At 41.1% G+C, this 22,380-nt stretch overlaps 1 protein-coding gene across 3 annotated transcripts in view; it reads right to left on the reverse strand.

Moving 5' to 3' along the window:
- Positions 1–9,036, reverse strand: part of MAP3K20 (mitogen-activated protein kinase kinase kinase 20) — a 121,557-nt gene extending 112,521 nt beyond the window's left edge. For 2 of the 3 annotated variants that reach the window (XM_067549228.1, XM_067549230.1), the window contains exons 1-2: positions 1,768–2,203; positions 1,420–1,609 (exon numbers count right to left, since the gene is read on the reverse strand). In XM_067549228.1, the coding sequence (XP_067405329.1) occupies positions 1,420–1,578 (159 nt within the window). In that variant the 5' untranslated portion in view covers positions 1,579–1,609; positions 1,768–2,203. Of the gene's footprint in view, positions 1–1,419; positions 1,610–1,767; positions 2,204–8,941 lie in introns of those variants that run through there. The other variant, XM_067549229.1, reaches the window with a different exon arrangement.
- Between the last annotated feature and the right edge of the window lie 13,344 nt (positions 9,037–22,380).

Below are 22,380 nucleotides of genomic sequence, written 5' to 3' on the forward strand. Positions count from 1 at the left end.
CACAAAAACAACAGGCATGCATCAGGCAGACTAGCAACATTCCTATAGTATAGGAAAGAATTGTACTTTTCCTGAATAATTTTAACCATTGTACTACTCATCTGAATCATGAAATACTAGTTTATGTAAGGTAACTCATAGAACAGGTCCCTATTTATAACCAGTCATCACCAGTATTCTGGATTAAATAGTAGAGTTGCAAATTAATTTCATTTCTGCTGCTATTTTATAATCATTTGAGATGCAGTCTACATAATTAACCAAAGTCTTGCACTGAGTTTCAGTTTTGGTATTCAAATCGAGGCCTTGTAGAATATTTCTTCTTCTCAGTATAACTATTTATCTATGCTCATTCACACACACAAACACACACACCCTCCATATGCAATCTATTTTATTATCAGTCTATAAGAAGTTGGTGTCTTACAGAGCTCTCCCCATTTTCCACAATTATTTAATGATGTCTTATAATGAAATTCTATGAGCTAACATTGAACAATGACTATTAAAATGTTTATAAGCTTATCTAAATACGTATTTGATTAAGATACGTTGGTATACATTTGGATAGGCATTATCTTAAGATATGTACTAGAGTTTATCCCACTTGACCACGCCATTCTTTTTTTTTTTTTTTTTAAATCAAGAAAACCAGATATAGAAACTGTAACTTTACTACATGACTTTATTTATGTATTTATTTGGTTTATTTTTTTTTTTTTAAATTCAAAGTAACTCAAGAGAAAGATACTGGCTTCAACCACCGGAGTCACAGTTAGCAGTAATTGTGTCATCACTGCAAAGTGAGCCTGAAAGCGGAACCTGGTCCCTACCCTGAACCCTAATGTGTACCTCTAGCCAGACCAGCTAGCCTGGATTGAATTCAGCACTGAACTTGGGTGAGGTTTTAGCGTGTGGACATGAGGGGAGTTAGGGGTAACACCCAAGTAAGAGCTGAGGCTAACTGTGAAGACATACCCATGGGGGTATAGGAGCCAAGGCTGCTTCCTCAATCATAGGCCAGAAAGTTAAGAGGGCAAAAGAGGAAAGTACAAATGTTTCCTATTACTATATGGCCTATTACTCTTTGGCCAACAGTATTGAATGGGACTGACTAGCCCACAGGATGCATCTTGTTCGCCTCCTCCAGAGGGTCACTGTAGAAAGGGAGCTCTGAGAGGGGGAAGATGGAGCAGGGCAGTAAAAGCAGGGCAGAATCCTGTATTACAGACATACTCAGCAGAAGCAATTCAGCATTTGACCCTAACAACCACCATTCATGTGGCTTAAATAACCAAACAAACAAACAAACAAGAAATCCCAAGAAGGTCTTCCTCGATCAGCAACTGAGTGGAAAACATTCAGCTAGAAACAAATCACTATAAATTATAACAAAAAACCCCAGAAGTGAATTCTTACCTCTTTTTCTATTTTGAGCAGCTTCTTCACAGCCACCTCCTTGTCCTGAGATATCCATCGGGCTCGATAAACACTCCCAAAACTCCCTCCGCCACAGCTTTCAAAGAACTGCAAGTCATCAAATTTAATTTGCACAAATGAAGCACTCAGAGACGACATCTCATAATGACAAAATATACCACAACAAAATCTGTAAGAAGAAAAAGTCTAATTAATACATCTGTTCCATAGAATTATTCCACTCGTAACCATGCTTTAGATATCACAAAGCAAGAACCGATTGCGATAAACATGTTTCAGCAAAAACCATTGAGCAGATCAAAAGGAAAATAAAGTTAGGAAACTCACATTCCAATAGCCTATTCAAATGTTTTACAGAATTTGTCCAGACTCTGAGAAGCAGCTGTTTGCAAAGAAATAGTTAGAAATTCTCCTTGGATTTACTGACGTTTTCTGCACACACTGGATTAGTGCTGCAAAAGGCTAGTTTGTCAACAGGTCCCCTAACATGAAGCACACTGACAAATGGGAAACGCACTTTCAACTGGAGCTTGCATAGGACTTCTGGAATCTGGAGCATGCAATCTCTCTATGCTATGATCACTTCACATAAAATATACATAGCCTAAGCAACTGAACATTTTGGCAAGAGTGCAACTGTAAGCCTGCAGCCCATGTACTCTCTATACGCTGAGAAAGGTAGAAGTACTTGTCACAAAGACATGGAAAAAACTGGCCAAAATAAAAGTCTCATCCCAAAGTAACTTAGTTATGCTTGCATGTTATAACAAAGCGTAAGTGGAAAATAATTTATCTCAGTTACAATATGTGAAATCCTGTGCTTACTGCCAAGAATGGATTTTACAGTTTTAAGAGATCATACCATGTTTGTTGTCAGAGGAACAGAACGTCCTTCCAGTAGATTATAAAGTGATAAATCCTGTGGCTGTAGCAGATTTTTAAAAATATTATCACCTAAATGAGTGGGTGATCACTCACAGCAATCACATTTGTGGATTAATTTTGAATCTTTTTTTATAGTGGTGTAAGATAAAAATGTTTTAATCCTCAGTGGCGCTGCAGAGTATGTGGGATCCTACAGGAGTTCTTGCAAGGTTTGTTTCTTCTACAAGATGATTTGTCAGAGGCTTGTCTACACACAAATTTGCACCAGTTTAAATAAACTGGTTTAGTTAAACTAGGGCAAACCCCTGTGTGGAAAATTGTATTTCAATTTAAGAGTGGTTTATTTTGGTTTAGCTTAAACTAGTTCCTAACCAATTGAAGCTAAACCAAAATAAGTGAGTCCATGCAACCTCTGTCCCAATTAAAATTACACCATGAGTTAAACCAGCGCAACTCTTTGTTTAGAGAAGCCCTTACATTTTCTACAGTATTCATCAACATGGCATCTAAGCACTGTGTACCGTCTGAGGCCTGGACTATCGTCTGGTTACATGTCTGAACAACGCTTAGCACAAAAGGGACCAGATCACTGATTGGGTTTCCTAGGTTCTGATGTATACTAATAATGATAATAGTTTTTTCCCCAAGATTTCAATGCAGCTGTGCTATGGATTTTAGATTACAGCTGACTGAAATCCAGTTTCAGTCACTATTTGGTTATTGCGGGTCTCCAGCTCTGAAGCAACAACTGATTCTCTAAACATTGCCTAGGCCTACCTGCGGTGTCCTCTCAGTTTTCTCGGTAACTTTTAAACATCTTTACTATCCACTGACAAAATCCTATAAGGCTAAAAGTGCTGGTTGACTATTTAGTCCATGATGATGCAAGTTAAAAAAAAAATGCCTTCCAATAAAAGTATTATGTTGTAAGAGGCAAATTTCGGACATAGGATTTATGGAAAAACATAGTTTGTCTCCCAGACCATCTGAAAGGGAATACGGATTCCTTTTCTTACCAAACCCTCTGAGCTGAAGTGCACTATTGTTAGTGAGTTGTGCTTAATCTTATTTATGTGGCAAGGTCTATTCCCCTGATCTATGTCTTCTTCTGCCATACTCTGTTGCCCATGCAACTGTTTATCCTGTTGTTTTAAGCTTCCCTAAGCAGGCCAAGTGTCGATTGTTGTTATTGCATTTACTTTAATCTTATGTAGGTTCACATACTATGAAAATGTGCTGTATATAGATAACATTTTAAAATGAAAACTGTTGGAAACAGAGATTGGTCAACCTTCTCAACATTCCAGCTTCTTTTTGGATAAACTCAATCTTATCTTCCTGCTTCTTTGCTATTAGCCCCTATTCCCTTGTGTCCAGAAACAAGAGCCCATTTGTGCTCTTCACTTCAATAGTTTTCACAGGTAATTATTACTGTTTATGCAGTATTACAGGTGCACATGGTGCTTTACAGACAATTGAAAAGGCAAGCCCCCTACCCTGAGGATCTTACATCATAAGACCACAATCCTGCAAACACTGATGCACCTACTTAACTTCACTCATGTGAGGAGTCTCACTATGGACAATGGAATTATTCATAACAGTAGAGTTGCATGCATAAGTGTATACAGGATTTGACCATAAATTAGAGAGAGAATCATAAACAGGTGATGACAGATGATTGAGCTGGAGATGGGAGAAGGAACAGAAACAAAGGGAAAGGGAAAATGCCTGTGGGGAGAACAGGTAGCTTATTTCCTGTATTTACCATTTGCATTAAATAGTTGTCAGAGCTACCTAATTGTTTTAAATTACTGTAGATCTCATAATCTATACACACAGAATAAATGATTCATCTGGCTTCTCAAAGATTTAATAGCACACTGCAAGATATCATGCTATTAAGATTTTGTTACTTAGACAAAATATACCTCTCATCATTTACCAGTACACTACAAAGTATTAAAAAACTGAACTACACTTTTCATATAAATGAAGAAAGTGCACTTTGTGATGTTGCTTTTTTTTCTTTGTTCACTCACTCACTAATTCCCAAAATTCACAATGGGTCTCCCCCATCAATTACTAAAAAGCAATTTTATGTCTCCCTAACTTTACTCCTTTCCAGTGCAAACAGTTTGTCTACTACTGTCTACGAGCCTTGAGGCATCTGAGTCACTGGCATACTATATCATTAATATATTTTAAAGATGACTCGCTAGTTCATACTGCATTCTTCAAAATATATTTTCCAATGAACTCATGAGAGATTTATGCAGGTAACTGCTATTAATACAGGTAACTATAATTAATGCCACCACAAGTTATGCACAGTCGCCCTCTTCTGGATGAGAGACTAGACCTATTTGAATGTTATTTCGTGTCTATAGATAGAAGACAACTAATCCCCAACTGGAAAGATTAATCACTTTGTTTTGTGGGAGAAAACAATTGTTTGTGTGTATCTGTTACTACTGTATGAAAGTATTACACATGTAGTTAATTATCATGTCATTGTGTTTTAAGAGAAATTTTACAATTGTGTGGCAAATCTGGTCTTATACAGTGGGTCAAAATAAAATTCTGATAGTTCATTAGGCCCCAGACTGAGTTTTTAATACTTCTGCTCCAAAACAAGTGTTTCACTCTTCCAGTCTTGAGCACTGCATTTTCAGATCTTTTTAGACGAGACAGAGTATCTTTCATTGTAATCATTTTCTGGTTTTCTTCTTTCAAAGAGAACTACCACAATATCCTGAAACTTTGTACACCCTGTGATCTTATCAGTTTTACAGAAACACAATCCAGAGCTTCCACCTGTTATAGCAGTGGGGAAGATAATGTTGATTGGCTTTGTTGTCTACGAAACGAAGCTGTGGCAGCTCAGTAATACTGTGAATGATGAGTATTTGAAGCAATGGTTCAGTCATTATCTCTCTCAGGTATATCTAAAGTAACTATCACCTTATGAAAATAAAGAATTTTCCTTTCTTGAACTTCAATTTTGATTTCTATCAGTTAATGTGCACTGGAAGTCATACAATGAAAGAATGAAGCCATCTTCTCCTCTGAGAGATTTTTTTCTCTCCTTACAATAATTTCTGCAGCGATCTTAGAAATTGTTGACTTTTGCAAGAGGATCTAAGAAACATTCTGTTGTATTTTAGATTTCTATTTGAATTCACTGACTAGCAGTCTGTTATTCTATGTCACTTTGGATCCAAATTGTTCAGCAACAGCATGCTCAGCTCAATACAGTAATAAATTCTCAGCATGCTCAGCCCCATCTGATAGATAGCCATTAATGTCCACATCTAACTATAAGCCTCATTCACTTTTAAGTGGGAATAACCTACCTACAAAAGAGAAACCTCTGCACTTGAAACTCAGAATTTCCTCCAAATTCTTCCATTGGGAATGGAGGCAAAAAGGGTTGTTTGCTCTCACCCCTCCTCCTTTAACATATGGATCTTGTGGGATCCATGGAAGACAGATGCTCTTTGCCTTCAGATGCCAGATGCTCTTTGCCTTCACTCTGTTTTCGATCCTCACTAGCTCCTGAGAAGCGACACCTTTCTGGGGGTTTTCCCTGGAACTTCTGTAACGGATGAGGAAGTCCCGCAGCACTGAGTGGGAAGCAGTGCAAATTAATCCTGCCTCAAGTTGTGCTGTGTTTTGTTGTTAGAATATGAAACCTGATGAAACTCACCCACTTTCCCTTTCCTCTGCAACTCTGAAAAAGGGCTTGCATGTGGTGGATGGGAAAATGCTTCTGAGGCAGAACTCCCTGCTTCAGTAGGTGCATAAGGGAGCAGAGTCCTAATATTTTATCAGTTATTACTCATATTGTAGATCGAGTTGCCACTGATGGCTTTACATGTGAGAGAGACACAAAAAAAGGAACAGGTTTAACACAACTTGCGCAATATATTTGTGTCCCAATACCTGTGTTTGGTTTGTGTGTGTTTATAAAACAGAGTATTGAATCTGTCCTGTTGCAGGCATCCCAGGAGCTATTTTAATATTCAGTTGTTTGGATTACTTTTAGCAATCCCATTACAAATTATCAAAGGGAACTATTAAATTATTCACTCCCCTCACCTCCATTTATGATTTTGTAACACGGTCAAAGTAGTTTCCAGTACTTCTTTGGGGTCACACATTGCCAACATATTGCCAATAAAGTAGGACTACATTTGTACTAGCTTAAAATACACAGTAGCATGTGCCAAATTTCCTTATTTGGCAAAACAGTTCTTTGGCTTTCAAGATCCTTGACCATCCATTTTTAGACCCAGATCCTCAAGCGTTTGTATTCTAATACCGTCTCTAGTCCTAGAAGAGTTCAAATATATTCCCTTCAATAGCAAAATTTAAAAATTAAAATAGAACAAGGAGTTGTCCATTGCTTTGTCTAACTAACTGGAAAAGGGGCAAGGAACCACTGCGGTAATCTATTAAATTGGCTATAACATAAAGAAATAAAAAACGCAGAAGAAACTTTTTGTATATAAAACAGAGCCATCATCATCCCATTGTTCATTATAAAATTAAAGGATAAGATGTAAATTCCATGCACTCTTCCAAAATAAACATTTTGCTAATCTTCCACTAATTCTGACAATAAGACAAAATCAACACTGCTACATTTCCTAACCTACCAAACTTCCTAAATCAGATTAATCAACTGATATAAAGCTAAGATTTAAAAGTAGGCTCTGCATACCTTCATCACATGATTAATTACTGTTCTGCCATGCAGTGTGTCTGAAAACTAAGGAATTATAAAACTTCTGTAACTTTTATTTCTAATTTTGTCTGAATAGCTGAAGTTCACTATCTGTTAGTTTTAAAGAATGATAGCATGACTTTGTTTAAATGATTCAGAACTATTCTATTTTTTATCTCTATTGGCATTGTATATGGAGATTAAAGAGTCTGTTTCATTTTAAATAGATAATATATACTTAGAGATACTAAGTCACTTGCACCATTTTAGTTACAACTTTACATTATTATTTGTTATTTCCCAACAATGTATTCACCAATGTACACAACACAGTTAAGGAGTTTACAATACAATGCTTTGATTCTTCAATCAGATTTGTGGAGCCATGGACCTCCACACAGGCACCAGCATATCTGATTCCAGGATCAAGGTCGGGGTCTTGATTTGTTTAGCTTAATTAGTCTCAAGAACCCTGATCCTACTCCCACTAAATTCAATCATGCAGGACTGGGCTTTAAAGATATTTCCAAATCACCACCATCTGTCCCAATTAATCCAGTATTTTCAAATTAGTTCTGCTTTCTGAATTCAAAAATTAAATATCCATTGCATATTGATGGTTAACCACTGAACCTCTAAGAGAATCATGCTGGATGGAGGGTTCATGAAAGAAATATAAAAATAAAGTCATATTTAAGGCAGGAAGCAGTGTAGATGTAGAAATATCACAACACAGAAACAAAATGGCAGGAAGAATATTGCTTTGCTGTGAAAGAATGGGGAAAGGTCAAGTGCAAGTGTTTGAATTGAGGGAATGCATGCACAAAATGCAAGGAAAAGGCAGTGTGTGGTTAATGTATTTAGTATAATGTGTATGTAAGATGAATTCACTTGAAATCTGATTGAGAGAAAAAAGGGCTCTCTCTTTGTTAAATGTTAACTGTTCACATCCAGTAGCAAAATATAATCAGAAATAAATGTTATTCTCTTTACAGGTGAATTTCTTATTCTGAGTTGTTTGTTATATCACTGTATGCTAGCACTCTCTCTAGCATTCAAGAAACATTAATGTGAGTACATAGTTCCCCAGAACTGAATTAAACTGTATGTGATCCTGCCAAAAGCAAAGTTCAGAGAAATTGGCCTGCTCTGAACGCTGAGCCCAGGACTCCTGCTCCAAGGAGGAAAAGATCAGGTCACACACTGGCGCACTAAACTTATCTCCCAGGACTGTCCAAGTTGTTATGGCTTAGAGCTGGGACGTGTGAGAGCACGAAGAGGGGAGAGCAAATGACATCCTCGTGCTGAGCCCTGATTTCAGTGCCCCCGCATCTCTCCAGACCTCAGTGGAGCTGCACAGATGTACGGAGCCAAGACCAGCTGAGCAGAGGCCCCACCGGCAGGAGGCGGCAATCGTATGAAAGTTCACTGAGTGAAGCCGCCACACCAGGCTTGCGGAGGAAGCGTCGCTCTTGCCTCCCTTGCCCTGCCTGCCAGCGCTGAAAGTTACAGGGGAAGGGGGCTGGAGTTCGGTGTCTGGCAGGAGGAGGGGCTAGAGCCACCAGCCCCGCAGAGCAGCGCTCTCCCAGGGAAGGGTGGGCTCGGGACAAGCCGCCACCCCAGGGGCAGGAGCAGCTGGACCCCCAAGCCCGGCTGGCCCAGCAGAGCCGCACGCAGCTCGACACCGTGCGGGGCAGGGAGCTGGGCTCCTGCGGGGGCGGCTGTGCCCGGAGGCCCGCCGGGCGCCGTCCCGGGCGGCCCCGGACCCAGTGGGAGCTGACGCGGGCCGGGACTCCCCGCCAGCAAGGAGCCGCGCCGCTCTCCTCTCCTCTCCCCTCCCTACCTTCCCCCCGGGTGCCCGTGCGCAGCCGGCCGCGAACAACTCGCCTGGGCGCTCGCGGGGAGGCAGGAACCGGCGTGACCGCACCGCGTCTGCTGGGTGTCTCCCACGCTTCCGGTTCGTGTCCAGGAGGCCGCCACACACCCCGCCTCCCTCCCGGTAGCCAGCCAGCGCCACCCCGCGCGGCAGCGAGCCCCGGAGCCGGCCTGTGGGTGGGCACCTCGCCTGCGACACCGCCCCCCCGGCAAGGCCACAGAGCCTGGAGTAAAGTCACCCCCGCCGCCCCCGACGTGAGAGACACGAACTGTGGGGCAGAGCCAAAAAGGGGGTGGGGGGACAGAGTGAGGAGAGCCCTCAAGTGCCCACCAAGACAAGCAGCTCTCACCGCTGACAAGTCTCAGGCTTGAGCCTTGTTTGCCAGGTGATTATTTTCCAGTATTCAGATAGAGCTGAGGGAAACAGGAAGGAGCCCACACTCTGGCAAGTAACGCGTCAAAGTAAATCAAGGCCGGCTGGGCTCAGGAAGAAGATCAGAAGCCATGTGCTGAAGAGGCAAAAACTAGCAGTGACTTTTGTAAGTCCATCAGAAGTAGGAAGCCTGGAGCTGGACAACAAAAGTGCTAAAGTAGCACTGGAGGAAGAGAAGCCCCTTGCATCAGTCTTCTCTAAAGGAGATACCCACATCAGAGCTATTTTTGGGCCACAAATATGAAGTGTTGTCCCCAATCGATGTGTCAATAGAAGAGGTTTTAGAACAAATTGAGAAGCCAAACAATAAGAAGGCACCAGGTCACCCACCCGTTCTGAAGGAACTCAAATATGAAATTGCAAAATTACTAACCGTAGTGTGTAACCTGTCACTGAAATCAGCATCTGTACCAGATGACTATAAGGTAGCTAATGTAATGCTGATTTTTTTTTAAAGGAATCCAGCAGAGATCCTGGCAATTACAGGCCAATGAGCCTAACTTCAGTGCGGGGAAAATTGGTAGAAATTATAGTAAAGAACAGAATTATCAGACACCCAGATAAACACAATTTGTTGGGTAAGAGTCAACATGGCTTTTGAAAAGCAAAATTGTGCCTCACCAATCTTATCAAAAATGTTTGATGGCATCAACAAGCATGTGGATAATAATGATCCAGTTGCTATACTGTACTTGAATTTTCAGAAAGCTTTTGATAAGATCCCTCACCAAAAGGCTCTTAAAGAAACTAAGGAGCCATGGGACAAGAAAGAAGGCCCTTTCATGGATCAGTAACGGGTTGAAAGATAGGAAACAAAGGGTAGGAATAAATCATTTTTACAATGGAGAAAAGTGAAGAGTGGGGTCCCCCAAGGATCTGTAGTGGGACCTATGCTATTCAAGATAGTTCTTAATAATCTGGAAAAATGGGTGAACAGTGAAGCGGCAAAGTTTGCAGATTATACAAAATTCTTCAAGATCGTTAAGTATAAAGCAGACTGAGAAGAGTTACGGGAATCTCACAAAACTGGGTAACTGGGCAATAAAATAGCAAATGAAATTCAGTGTTGATAAATGCAAACTATGGAAAACATAATCCCAACTATACATATATCATGATGGGTTCTAAATTAGCTGTTACCACTCAATAAAGAGATCTTGGAGTCACCATGGATAGTTCACTGCAAAATTTCACTCATTGTACAGCTGCAGTCAAAAACACTAAAAATGTTAGAAAAGGGATAGAAAATAAGACAGAAAATATAATGCCACTGTCTAAACCTATAGTGCATCCACATGTTAAATATTGTGTCCAGTTTTGGTTATCCCATCTCAAAATCAAGATAGTGGAACTGGATAAAGTTCAGAAATGATGATCAAGGGTATTAAATGGCTTCCATCTGAGGAGAAACTAAAAAGTTTAGGGTTGTTCATCTTCAAAATGAGACAACTAAGGAAGGATCTGATAGAGGTCTATAAATCGTGAATGGTGTGGAAAAAGTTAATAGAAAAATGTTTACATTCCTTTTCCTATAATAGAAAAACCAGGGGTCACACAATGAAATTAATACGCAGCAGGTCTAATATGAAAAGAGGAAGTACTTTTTAACACAATGCACAACTAACCTGTGGAACTCATTGCCATGGGATGTTGTGATGGCCAAAATTATAACTGGATTCAAAAAAGAACTGGATAATAGGAGGATAGGTGAAGCAATGACTATTAGCCAAGATGGTCAGGAATGCCACCCCATCTTGGGGCGACTCTAAACCACTGGCTACCAGAATCCAGGAGTAGAAGTCAGGTGGATCACTCTATAATTGCAGTATTCTGTACAATCTCCCTGAAATTCTGGTAGGGACCACTGTCAGAGACAAGATACTGGGCAGGATGGACCATGGTCTGACCCAGTATGGCAGATTTTATGTTCCTATACAGTCAATCACACCTATTATCCATCCCTTTGGCCAGGACATTTTATCTCATTGATACAAATGTTAATTAAGAAAAAACTGAGCTGAAAACACTTAAGGCTGTGAATGAAGATCATGGTCCTATCATTCAATTTTATAAATTATTATTCATATTATCAATTTTCACTTTCTGTACAACAGCTGCACATATTAAAAAACCTAACACTGTGAGACTGAATACTAACGAAAAGTTATAGGTAAAATTGGTTACAGCTTAACGTTGCATTCAGTCTCCTCATTTCCCCTCTACACAAAGCACAGAAATGAACATACAAATTCTGTGAGCTGTATGCAGGTGCTGTTTGGCTCAGAAAAACAGCTTTTTTCAATTAACAATAAATGGATAAATGGAAAACTTTATTGCAAATTGATAGTAAGCTGTCACATTTCTAAGGAGGTGACACAAGCAAGTTTGAAGCAAAGAAAATTGTTTCCACTCAGGCAATTGCATTAAGTGGGTGTGTCTGTACCAGAGGGAAAGAGGGCATGGACATTGAAGCACAGGACTAGAATTCAGGAGTTCTGCATTCCAGTGCTTAGTTAGCCACAGACTTCCTTCGTAACCTTGGGTGAGTCATGAAAGGCCTAATCCAAAATCATTTTCAGAGATGCTGAGCACTCACAGATCCCTTTAAAGTTATTGTGAAATGAGAATGCTCACCACCTCTGAAAATCAGTTAATGGGAGAATAATATTTTGAAGAGATGTTGTAATGCTAAATGCATTAAAGTTTGCGAGGCATTCAGATAGATCAGTATGGGACAGCCAAATTGGGACTAAAACAAGGGCCAGTCAAAAGGTATCATCCTACTGATTGTATGACCCCACAAATACACCATATTGTGTTTGCTTCAAATTCTGTGACAATTAAGGAAGCTGAAACATTAACTCAACTGTTTCTGTTTATTTTTTCCCCTTTTACCTCTTCACACTCATTAGAGCTGTTACAGAAAGCTATAGTTAAGATTACAACTCATATCATAGTATAGGTTTTAAGTAATGTACATTTTTCTCAGTATTATTCATGAGAATAATATGCATAAATATATAAAACATCATATTTGAAATAACTAGATTCTCTGGAACCACAGTTGTAAAGCCCAGAATGAAACTTGTGAGAACTGGAGATAAAGCATGCTCAGTTGAGAAAATCTGCCTGTGGAACAATCTTCCAGAGGAGATCAGGTGCATCCAGTCTGACCATCTTGACAAGACACTGCAAAACTTTCCTTTTTGTGAAAGCCTTTCCACCATGAGTGACACAGTATGAATACCCCCTTTTGTTCCCAGCCCCCTCCCAACCCACAACCCCAAACAAATAAACAAACCCTATCCCAATGAGAGTTTTGTCCCTGAAAAGTTCTGAAGGGTATATCTACACTGCAATGTAAATCTGGGCTCAGACTCTGGCTTGAGCCCAAATCCAATTTTCATTTGCATACAATTCTGTCTGACTCAGGCACGGGCTCCAGGACTTTGCAGGGTTGATGGGTTCAAGACCAGGTCCCACTAGGATTCAGATCCAAACTCCATCATTCTGCAGTGTGGATGCAGCTTGGGGCTGAGCACCCCGGATTCCAGCCCTGAGAGTCCACCAATGCTATCCCACAATCCCATGGGTCAGTGTTCTTTATCATCTCTATCCCAAGAGTAGTAATCAACGCCCAGGAAATGGAAGTCTCCCTCCTTGTTCACATATAGCAGTTCAACATTTAACCCTTCCATTTTATTCTACTTAATGAGCTGCAAACACAGTGGACCTTCCCCTGCATTTGCAATGGCCACCAACTGGAAGAAGTCCTTTGCCAAGCTCACTACTTCCTGGGAGCACAGCAGATTTTGGTGAATCTTTGGTGAAAAGCAAGCAAAAAGTTAGGTTTTAATAGGAGTTCCAGGAATAACCACATGTACCAGGAGATAGGAAAGAAGCTGGCAGCACTTGGGATTCACCAGACTGGTGAGCAGTGCAGGGAGCAGATAAAGCTGGTTGAGATCAACTACCGAAAAGCCAGGTATGAAAACCACACCTCTGGGAATTCACCATTATCCTGCCTCTTTTATAAGAAGTTTGACTGGATGCTGCACAGAGCCAACAGTGTTTCACCATGGCCTGGCTAGCCAGGATGGTGACCTTCTGCCCTTGAATCCAGTATAGGACTGGAGGAGAGCCAGCAGGTGTCAGATCAGGCTAATCAACCTTCTGGTGCTGGAACCAATCCTCGAGGAGGCTTTGCTACTGAAGCAGCTGCAGGACATCCTGGACCCTTACTCAGAGGAGCTTTTTTGATATCCTGCCCAAGGAGCAGCCTGCCATAGAAGTGACAGCAGTAATGGAAGAGACAGAACTTTTTTATTAGAAACTTGCACATTCTTGCTAAGATGTGCCAGGATATTAAAAATAGACCTTCATATTGCCTTTCCTGTTAGTACACCACTCCATGTTAACACAACAGTGTAACGAGCTGCCCGTAAACAGTGAGAGGAAGGTTGAAATGTAGTCCATTTACAAAAGTAGTCCATTTAAGCTAAATGTAGTCCATATAGTCCATGGATGACAAAATTATTTATCTGAAATACAATTGGGGGGTTGTAAACTGTCCAGAAATGTGCTGGGGATGGTATGGCTGTTGAGATATTTACGAGTCTGTATTTCTATGTGTCTTTGCATGCCAACATAAAAGGCTGCTTTGGAAGCCTCGGGGAGGCAGTAATCCATGCAGATGCTAACACAGCATCCTGTTGATTACCCCCATGAATTTTGCCCTAATCCCAGGTGCTGATAATTACAAACTTTTCCTGTAGCAGGAACTCCAGATAAATAGTCACATTTCAGGGAAGGGTGTATTTTCCAGGACCATCTTCATAGCTGACCAGCCTACTCCACTTGTATCTGTGCTTTTCAGTCATCATGTGTGCTGTTCAGTCACTCTCTGGCAAAAGTTTGAATACTTTGGTGGCATACCTGGCTGGCTTGCCACCAGAAGTTTGGAATAAAATCTCTCTTTGCCATTCAGGAACCACAAGAACTATCATGCCCTCCAAAATATGGAGTGTTTGGAATGATAGAGAAGGCTTACGTTGTATTCCGTGGTCATCTCCCTTCCCTCATAGCCCATGATGGTCTGCAATTTTTTTTAAAAACTGGTTTTTAACTTATCATTCTCTGTGCACTCTTTTCGCTATGATTAACTCATTAATGTCCATGTAGCTTCTAGGATCTGAAGTGTTTCTCTCATAATATATTGAAGTTCAGTTTGAGAAATTATCATTTTTTTGTCCTTCCACAAGTACTCATGCACGGAACCATTTGTGAATCACTGAGACAATAATGCTCTGGTTTATGTCTGCTTGTAGGAATCTCTACCTCTGCTGGCTGTTGTACCTTGTCAGCTATCACGGACTCCAGCACACTGGGTCTTTACTGTCACAGGCCAGTCCAAGAGGAAGTGTTTCTGTGATGACTTTACGATTGACATTCTGGACAGGGCCATGAAGGAGATGCAATACCAGAGAGAAGGATGCACAGCAAATGGAAAGGCAAGTGCAGAGCAAACAGAAAGGCCCCAGCAGGCTGAGTTGAGGACAGAATTGCAGTATGGGCGCTGACACTTGCATCACAGTTCCTGGAACAAGAACATCAATTCAGAGAGGAAGACAGAGTACAGCAGAAAGAGCTGTCTGAGTGGCTGTGTTTGCTAAAGGCTGCAAGCGTGCAGGCTCTTGCTGCCCCTGCATCAAAGCTGCATCCCCTCCGTGGTACGATACACTGCATACCAGGAACAATTTGGACAATTCCATGGTTAGGATACCCATGCTACTGAGACTTAACAGCAACTGGACAGGACAAATATACCCCCAGTAGAAAACCACCCACATGACAAACCCCTCCCCTCACATACTCCTGTGAAGACCTCCTCCCTCTTGCAGTCCATCACCTCCCTGCAGGCCTCCTCATCCATGCAAAAGTGGCAAGTGCATACTAAATACACAAGAAAGGGAAAGGAGAACATGCCAGGAGACATGCAAAATTATTGGATTTTTTGATGGCACTGTTTGCACTGTTCTATGTTTGGTTTATGCACTTTGTTTTATTACTGGTTATGGCATTGGTTTATTACACGGTGTTCTAATGGCAGCTGGCCTGCCTAGCAATGCTTTAACATTCTTAATTTTGTAATACAAATAAAGGCTTTTATTTTATTAAGAAAGTTTATTGCCATCACGACATTGCATCTTATAATGTGTATTTTGAATGATAAAGATAAACACAAACTAATTGTATCCAAATACAATTTCTCAATACATTTATGTATACCAATCAATACAGTAAATGCACGGTTCCACACCCACATTACATTAACAGTCATGTCATCCAAAATAAAAATTCATGACAATCAATACCCCCAATCATTGTGTACAATGACAATACCCACGCCCCATTTCACCACATGTGCCACTACCTCATTTACTATTAGCATTGCTGTGCAGAAACATTAATTCTCTCGGCTCATGCAAGTCCACAGTGTGGGTGCACAGCGCATCCCTGATTTCTTTTGCCCAGGTGCATTTTGCTCCAGCTTGGCCCAGTGCACTTTATGGCTGAGTGTACCAGTTCAGCACTCCATTGCCGTCGTAGCTCCATTCAGGGGCAAATGGGTCATCTTTGGCATCACAAGGATTGTGAAGAGCACAGCAAGCCACAATAATGTAGCAAGCGTGGATGATACTGGAATCCAAACCAGTCTGTAGCCAACACCAGTAGGATTTCAATCAGCCAAACATACAGATTCAGCCTCCATTCTATTAAGACTTCTTTTGCCAGACCTTCTGAGATCACGATATGGTTTCATAATCCAAGCCAAAAGGGGTTACATGGGGTCCCTGTCAGGGGTTGGATGCTTCATACACCATTTAGTGTATTTTGACTTATTATTTAGTATGTTAGCTTTCCTGGGAATGTAACAGTAGCCACTGGAGTCGTGACCTTGAGATAAGATTGGCACAGATTCTACATAAATTACATTAGAAAGATTAACTCTTTTTAGTGAGCTACTTGCTTTAAATTTTTGTTTGTTTTATGCACAACAGTTCAGTAGTGCTCTAATAATACTTTATAAATCACAGTTTTTTCACCATGGATTTACAGATGAGTTGTCAATAGAAAAAGGAACACAATTCATTACTTGCTGGCCCAGTACAGCAATTCTCTTTGATTTATCTGTTCAGGTACATCAGTCAACTGGTCCCTTGAAATATGTGTTAACTAGCCTAAACAATCTGTTCCACCTTGTATTGAGCTGTGACATTCAGTACATTTCCCAGACCTGAAGAATAGCTCTGTGTAAACTCACAAGCTTGTCTCTCTCACTAACAGAAGTTGGTTCAATAAAAGATATTAAGAACATAACATAAGAATGGCCATACTGGGTCAGACAGTTCCCACTTCCAACAGTGGTCAATGGGGAATGAATAGAACAGGTAATCATCAAGTGAGCCAACCCCTGTTGCCCATTCCCAGCTTCTGGCAAACAGAGGCTAGGGACACTTTAGAGCTTGATTTTGCATTCCTGCCCATCCTAGCTAATAGCCATTGATGGACCTATCCTCTGTGAACTTATCTAGTCCTTTTTTTAATCCTGTTGTAGTCTTGGCCTTCACAACATCCTCTGGCAAAGCATTCCTCAGGTTGACGGTGCATTGTGTGAAGAAAAATTTCCTTTTGTTTGCTTTAAACCTGCTGCCTATTAAGTTCATTGGGTGACCCCTAGTTCTTGTGTTATGTGAAGGAGTAAATAACACTTCCTTATTTACTTTCTCCACACCAGTCATGATTTAATAGACTTCTATCATATCCCCCCTTAGTCATCTCTTTCCGAAGATGAAAAGTCCCAGTCTTAATAATCTCTCCTCATATGGAAGCTTTTCCATACCCCTAATAATTTTTGTTGCCCTTTTCTGTACCTTTTCCAATTCCAATATATCTTTTTTGAGATGGGGCGACCAGATCTGAATGCAGTATTCAAGATGTGGATGTACCGTGCATGTATAAAGAGGCAATGTGATATTTTTTGTCGTATTAGTTATCCCTCTCCTAATGATTCCCAACATTCTGTTAGCTTTTCTGACTGCCGCTGCACATTGAGTGAATGTTTTCAGAGACCTCTCCGCAGTGACTCCAAGATCTCTTTCTTGGGTGGTAACAGCTAAAATGTAGACCTCATCATTTTATATGTATAGTTTGGTTCATTTAAGGTTTTTCTTTCATTTGACTCTATGCTTTCTTTCACAAAAAGTGCCACTCCCCCACCAGTACGATCTATTCCGTCCTTCGATATATTTTGTATCCTGGTATTACTGGGTCCCATTGATTATCCTTATTCCACCAAGTTTCTGTGATGCCTATTATATCAATATCCTCATTAAATACAAGGCACTCAAGTTCACCCATCTTAGTGTTTGGCCTTCTAGCATTGGTAAACAAGCACTTTTAAAAATGATTACTTTTTAGCTGTTTGCCATTATGTGATGTAATTGCATGGGACTCTTTTTCATTTGTCTGTTTCTGATCAGATCCTACCTGTATTTTATCATCTTCCATCCTCTCCTCCTTATTAGAATAGTGAGAATCTCCATTACTAGATCCACCCCTCAGGGATGTCTCTGTCCAAACCTCATGCAACTCCGTACCTGTCGGTTTTCCTGCAGCCCTTAGTTTAAAAACTGCTCTACGACCCTTTTAATTTTACATGCCAGCAATTCCGTTCCATTTTGGTCCTTGTCGCTCTAATATCCTGAGACTGACCCAGCTACAACAATGCTGCATACAACCCTTTACCATGTATTTTGAAATAGGTGAGCAGAAAACAGTACAAATGGCAAAGAACCAAATTTTTTTCAAAAAGTGCCCTGCATATCCATATTTAGCATTGTTAGAATATATCATAATCCACCTCACAATGAATTTATTAGGACCACCCATTCAGAAATTAGTGGGCAGAAAACATAGTGCCCGCACCTAGCCAGCGTCTAGAGCCAAAGACAATTAATTAACCCTGAATAGTTACAGGAGAGCTATATGTCAGAAATTAGAACAGACAAAACACTAAGACAGGAATGACAGCTTCCCCCCTTTACAAGTGTGAGAGAATGTTAGGTTTTGATCAGAACGTGGCCCCAATCTTCCAAGATAACAGGACCTGAGAGTCAGTCCTTCAGGAGTGGCAGACAACAAAAGAAAACCAAGGAGGACACGGGCTCTATTTCTCAAGGACATCCAGAATGCTACTGAGAGTGCTCCTATGCAGACAGAAGTCATGTTCATATTCACCAATCAATAACCATGAAAAACACCAGAAGCAGCAAATGCAGGTGGCAGATTCATCTTAGTGGCTGAACAACCTTCTGCAGAAGGAATTGTTTTAAAACTAAGAAGTGGTGGTGTACTGAGGAAACCATGAGAGGCAGAAAGATTGTGGTTAGGGCCGTAAGTAAAAAAGAAGCAGATTATTGTCTGTCAGGTTGCTCGTGTGTCTACCATCACCTTTATCCTTGACATCTCCATGTATATTTTGTTAGTTGACTATATTGGTTTGATTGTTGGTGGTATGTTTTGTTTGCATTCTATTTTCGGTTTTTTAACAGGATAGCTATAATGCTAGTCACTGACCCCCTGCCATGTAAAAGGGGATAGCTTTTTGTAATTATGACCCATGTGGATCGCGGCCAGGAAGTTAAGGTCAGTGTCTTACAGGCATCCTTGTGTGTCAGACATTTATTACTTGGGTTTTCAAGAAAAATGTCCCAATTTGTGTCAGTGATAATTAAGGTTAAGATTTTGTCACAGTCATATTTAGTAAAATTCACGGACAGGTCGTGGGTAATAAACAAAAATTCACAGAAGCCGGTGATCTGTCCATGACTTTTACTTAAAATAATGGGGGGGAGGGCGTGGGGGGGGAATGACTGAAGCCCGAGACCTATGTGGGGGGACAGAGGGGAATGGATGCGACCCTGACCCCTGCTGCAAGGGAGGGAAGGGGAACCTCCAGCATCTGCCACCACAGCGGCTGATAGCTCTTGGGCCCCTGCGATCCACCCTGGCTGAGAACTTGGGTGATGCAGTGCTCTGGGGTCCCTGCCACCTGTGGCAGTTCAGAGCGCTGGGGCCCTTGCAACCCATGGTGGCTGAAAGCACCAGGGCCAGCCGCTCAGAGCTCTGGGATCCCCACTGCCCATGGCATCTCAGAGCATCAGGGTCCCTAGCACCTGTGGTGGCTCAGCAGTGTGGGATTGGCCATTTGACGATCTGGGGCCTCCGCTGGCTGACAGCTCCAACCCCACTGCCCCAGGTACGGGGCTGAAGCTGAAGGGAAAATGTCACATAGGTCTCTGAAAGTCACGGAGTCCGTGACCTCCATTAATGTATTTCTTATGCATTTTTGTTCTGTTTTCTGAGTTTGTTTAACATCCATAAGTGAAATTGGAATGCAGAACCTATGAACAAACAAATGGCTCTTTCTGAGCTGTCTCCTGACAGTCTCATGGGTAAATACAACCGCTCGCATTATCAAGCTGACCACAGTATTTTGCAATGCTAAGAAACAGGAAACAAGATTTTACACAAAGGCAAATATACTGTAATCACTCATGCTGCGGGAATACGGCTTGAGCTGCTGTACGCATCTGCCAGGAAACTAAAGAGACCTTCCTCTGCAGGAGATACCTGCACTCTGGGCTGGGAAGATGGTAACTCCCGTGCTGATGCAGATTGGTGGGGAGTGGGAGCAGCTGCCATCTCCCCTTTTCACACAAGTGGTTAGGCAGAAGCAGTCTGGGGCAGAGAGAGTACAGATGAGTCAGTGCTGAGGGTAAAATAAGCTGGGCTGGTGTAGGACTGATACAGCTAACTTCCACCCTGGAGCAGGGAGGAAAGTTGGGACCAAATTGTGACGTGCTGAATCACAAGCCAGGCCTTTGGATGTTCCTGGCCACTCATAAGTGTGTGCTGCCCCCATACTCGGCGCTCTTGGTAGGCTAACTCCCACAATATAGTCCTAAGGAATAAGGGCTTGATCCTGCTTCCTTTGAAATCAATAGGAGTTTTGCCATTGATGTCAATGAGCACAGGATCAGGCCCTAAATTCTGAAAACGTTTTGTGCGTGGCTTATATTAACTCAACAGACCAAAGTCTGCCCTTGGATCAGAATGCGGCCCAGCGAGAGGAGCTTGTCTAAACAAGTCTGATAGTGTTTGACATTTGATGTCACTTGTGTTATCATAATGTTTTATGTCACTAATATAAGGTTTATTGCACTGCCGACCTTTGTGAGACAAAACACGTTTTAATAGATTCTTATCTCACTTTTACTTGGTTTTAACCTATCCTCATCTCAGATATAGAGCACTACTGGGTGTTTATGCTCAAGATGAAGATTGGCTGTTATAGAAGTTTCTGACAGTATTTTAATAACTTTTAAATCTGGTCATTATTTTCTTTGATTGCTAATACATTGACCTTTGGTGACAGCTGCTGCTTGTGACCGCTAAGCTTTAATGCAGAATATAGTAAAGAACATAATGATTATTTGAAAAAGCAGGGTGTCATGCATTTCACATTAACAGTGAAAGAAAACCTATTCAAGGCAGAGGTTCACTTTGCCATATCACACTCTATGCTGCTTTTCTTATTATCAGTACAAAAAATGAAATGAGAATAGCACATCTTTTAATTTTCTTCCACTATTACCTCTTGATTTGCATTCAGGTCTCCCAGAAGGAATACTGCTGCATTCAGAAGAAGTCTATTTAAGCTGCATGGTGTTTAGAAATTGCTGAAAGAGGTTAAGGTGCTGTATATTATGCAGTTGACCTTGCTAAGAAGCTATGTTAACAATTTAGTCTTCTAATTTTCTGCAGTTACATTTTGTTAAAATATTTCTTTTTCATTTCATTTCTTAAAGCAAAACTCATTATCTTTCTATGTACTCCTGCAGGTTAAACCTTTTGATTTCTTTCTAACTTATTTTGTACAATTTCTAAATTGTATTAAAAGTTCTTGTACTTTTACAGGGTTGTTTGGCCCCGTCTTTCTGAGTAGAGGGAATTTTTTTTTTTGTCTCTCTCTCTCTCTTTATGCTTCATCTGTGTGCTTCACTGACTGCATCTTCTTAGTAGCAGAAAACTGCAATAATCTAGGGTTCACATTCAAATCCATTGTAGTATTTTATCTATAACTATAATTTTTTTTAATAAAACGAGAGTCCTGTAGCACCTTAAAGATTAACAAATTTCTGTGGGCATAAGCTTTTGTGGGCTGCAACCCACTTCGTCAGATTCATGATATTGTACGATTAGCTACCAGCATTGTCTTTGGTCTGAGATCTAAGGTACAAACTGATCTGGGGTAAGTGACTGGTCCCTTGGGACTGGGAACTACCTGAATATTTTGTGATTTTTTTGGTGTAAGTGACCATTTATCACTAAGTCCAGCTTGCCTGGGTGGCAAGATATACTGAACATCTCACCAGTTTGGGGTGTCCACCCTGCTTGTTCACAGCCTGCCCTGAGGTTGGCGCTCACGGTCATGAACCACTCCAGACAGCATGGCAATGACCACAGAGTCAGGTTGCTGCAGTAACATAGTCAAAGTAGCATAGTCACAGGAATTGCTCCTTAGGCCTATTCAGGCTTTCCCAGATTTTCCAGTCATCCTTTTCACCACTCCATGAGACACTCAGATGCTACATAGCAAGTAAAAGCACCAAACACTCTTTTGGTCTGGCTTCCCCTGCAAACACCATGAATGGAGTCAGAGAACCCTAATACCTCCTCAGTGTTTTTCCAAGGCCAGACTGGCATTCCGCCTATTGAATTTCACTCTATGTAATTTATACTGCGATTAGCACCATCATGTCTCAGCTACTTGAGACGAGTTAGACCCTCAGAAAACACTACTTATAATTTATATAGCACCTTCCAATGGTGGATTTCAAAATGCTCCATACCACTTTAATTGAGACATGCAATCTGCATTCATGTGTTACCA

Source organism: Emydura macquarii, unplaced genomic scaffold, assembly GCF_026122565.2.
Source record: "Emydura macquarii macquarii isolate MOO-44397 ecotype Brisbane River unplaced genomic scaffold, CSIRO-AGI_Emac_v2 contig_1253, whole genome shotgun sequence".
In the NCBI taxonomy this organism is placed as follows: Eukaryota; Metazoa; Chordata; order Testudines; family Chelidae; genus Emydura; species Emydura macquarii.